At 37.8% G+C, this 2,040-nt stretch overlaps 1 protein-coding gene across 1 annotated transcript; it reads left to right on the top strand.

The window, feature by feature from the left end:
• Positions 1–332: 332 nt before the first annotated feature.
• LOC131786444 (melanocortin receptor 4-like) lies at positions 333–1,398 on the top strand. The gene has a single exon (XM_059103510.2). The coding sequence runs from the start codon at positions 398–400 to the stop codon at positions 1,325–1,327; it is 930 nt and encodes a 309-aa protein (XP_058959493.2). The 5' UTR covers positions 333–397; the 3' UTR covers positions 1,328–1,398.
• The last annotated feature ends 642 nt before the right edge of the window (positions 1,399–2,040 follow it).

The raw sequence follows: 2,040 nt of genomic DNA, 5'->3' as shown, positions 1-2,040 counted from the left end.
CTCTGTACGGAAATTGAAGTTATCCTAATTACAAAAACTCAAAGGCCTACTTTATTTTCTGATACTGAATCCGCAGTGCATTTCTGTCAATTTCAATCTTACATAGTACAAAGAAAACGCGGTTTCTTTCATTTTGAAAACTCAAAATGAGATAACGGTATTATTTAACTGACCGAGGTAGGTAATTATAACCTAAACTCAATGTCTATTCCTATGAAGCTGTCAATTTCATATCCAAACAGTTTCCCTTTTCTTTTTTTTTTTTTTTAACTTTTAGTACTTTTGATAACTGAGCCAAACGCAACGGATTCTACACGGCAAACCTTCCCAAACAGAAGGGAAACTTTCACTGGTTTGAGAATCCTCCTGATCGGTTAAAAAAAATAACAAAAGAGAAATGATCAACTCTTCACAGCACAGAGAAGAAGAGACGAGTTACCTCTCTGCGTGTTTCGCATTTAGTGATAAAGAAAGCGAGAGCACTAACTGCGTGGCTCACGTTAATACTTTTGTTTTTTTAAATACAATTTTATCCATCACTTCGCTGTTAGGAAACATTTTGATTCTTATCGCTCTTCAAAAAGAATCTTCTCTTCATCCGCCATCGAAGCTTTTATTTCGTTGTCTTTCTTGCACGGACCTCCTGGTTGGACTTGTTTCGCAGCCGATATATATCGTTTATCTTACTGCAAGAAAAAATCAGACATTGTGTCTGCTAACTGAACGTTTGGCCAACATTTCAAGTGCGATGTTATGTGGAGAATCTATCACTGTATTAACCGCTATAAGTATAGACAGACTTCTCGCCTTGTTACTGAGATTAAGATACAGACAAATTGTCACTTTAAAAGGAGTTAGGTTCCTGGTGATAATTTCTTGGACAACGAGCACCGTATTTGCTTTAAGTTTCTTGTGGCACAAGCTTTATTTCTTTCTTGGTTCTTGTGCGTGGATTGCAATGTGTTTAGCTGTGTCTTCATTTTGTTATCTGAAGATTTATGTCGCTCTTCGTCGCCAACAATCGCAAGTGCAACGTTTTCAGTCTCACCCTGGGGCGACCCTAAACATAGCGCGGTACAAAAAGACTGTTTCCAGCGCTATGTGGATACACTTTACGCTTGTCGTTTGTTATCTACCATATACTATAACAACGGCTGTAAATATTTCAAACGGAGTGTCTCCATACTGTGGTGCCACTAGCTCGAGCATCACTGGAGTGTTTGTTTTCTTGAATTCGACGCTGAACCCATTTCTTTACTGTTGGAAGATAAGAGAAGTGAGACAAGCCGTTAAAAACACATTGAGACATTGGTTTTGCCTATCATGAGCTTGATACAATATATTTGTACCTCATTCTCATATTCATACTAGGACTACGCGATCATTCAATCTTTTACACATCCCTCGTTGTCTTCTGTCAGATGGACAACCTTCATTCACATATCGTGGATACAAACTTTGGAACTGTGTTTCTAGTGATTTGAAAGCTGCGGACAGTGTAAATAGCCTCAGGCGTCGTTTAGTGCAGAAACCATTAAAGCATTATTTGCCTGTTATTCCTTCTCGTTTTTAACTTATATGTATTTTAAATATTGTAGTTAGACATTGTAACCGAAAAGCCCAAGTTGGGAGTTACAATAAACGTATGTATATATGTATGTATGTATGTAATTTTACCTCGCGGGAAGTGCGAGTTTTCATTTTGTGACATGTAAAGATGGCTTGACAACCAACATCTGTTCGGGAAATGAGACGACACCAAACGACGACTTCTACAGCCCCAAAATGATAACAACATGAAAGTGATGCTCAAATTGATCCTATATTGATACCCAACGAAATGAAGGAATTATGCCAAAGCATGGGACTGTGGATCGCTTATGGAAAACTAAAATTAAAGTCACTATATTTTAGCTACTGAGAAAGACTGCTTCAGGGCATGGGAAAAATACCTTTTTTAATCTGGGTTTACTGTAATGTGCCCTTTTTAATCCGTAGCTCTTATCATCTGTTATGATGAGAGATAGCTTGCAGTTCATT

The sequence above is a fragment of the Pocillopora verrucosa genome, chromosome 4, assembly GCF_036669915.1.
Source record: "Pocillopora verrucosa isolate sample1 chromosome 4, ASM3666991v2, whole genome shotgun sequence".
NCBI classification, from domain to species: domain Eukaryota; kingdom Metazoa; phylum Cnidaria; class Anthozoa; order Scleractinia; family Pocilloporidae; genus Pocillopora; species Pocillopora verrucosa.
This window is presented reverse-complemented; position numbering and strand designations above follow the sequence as displayed.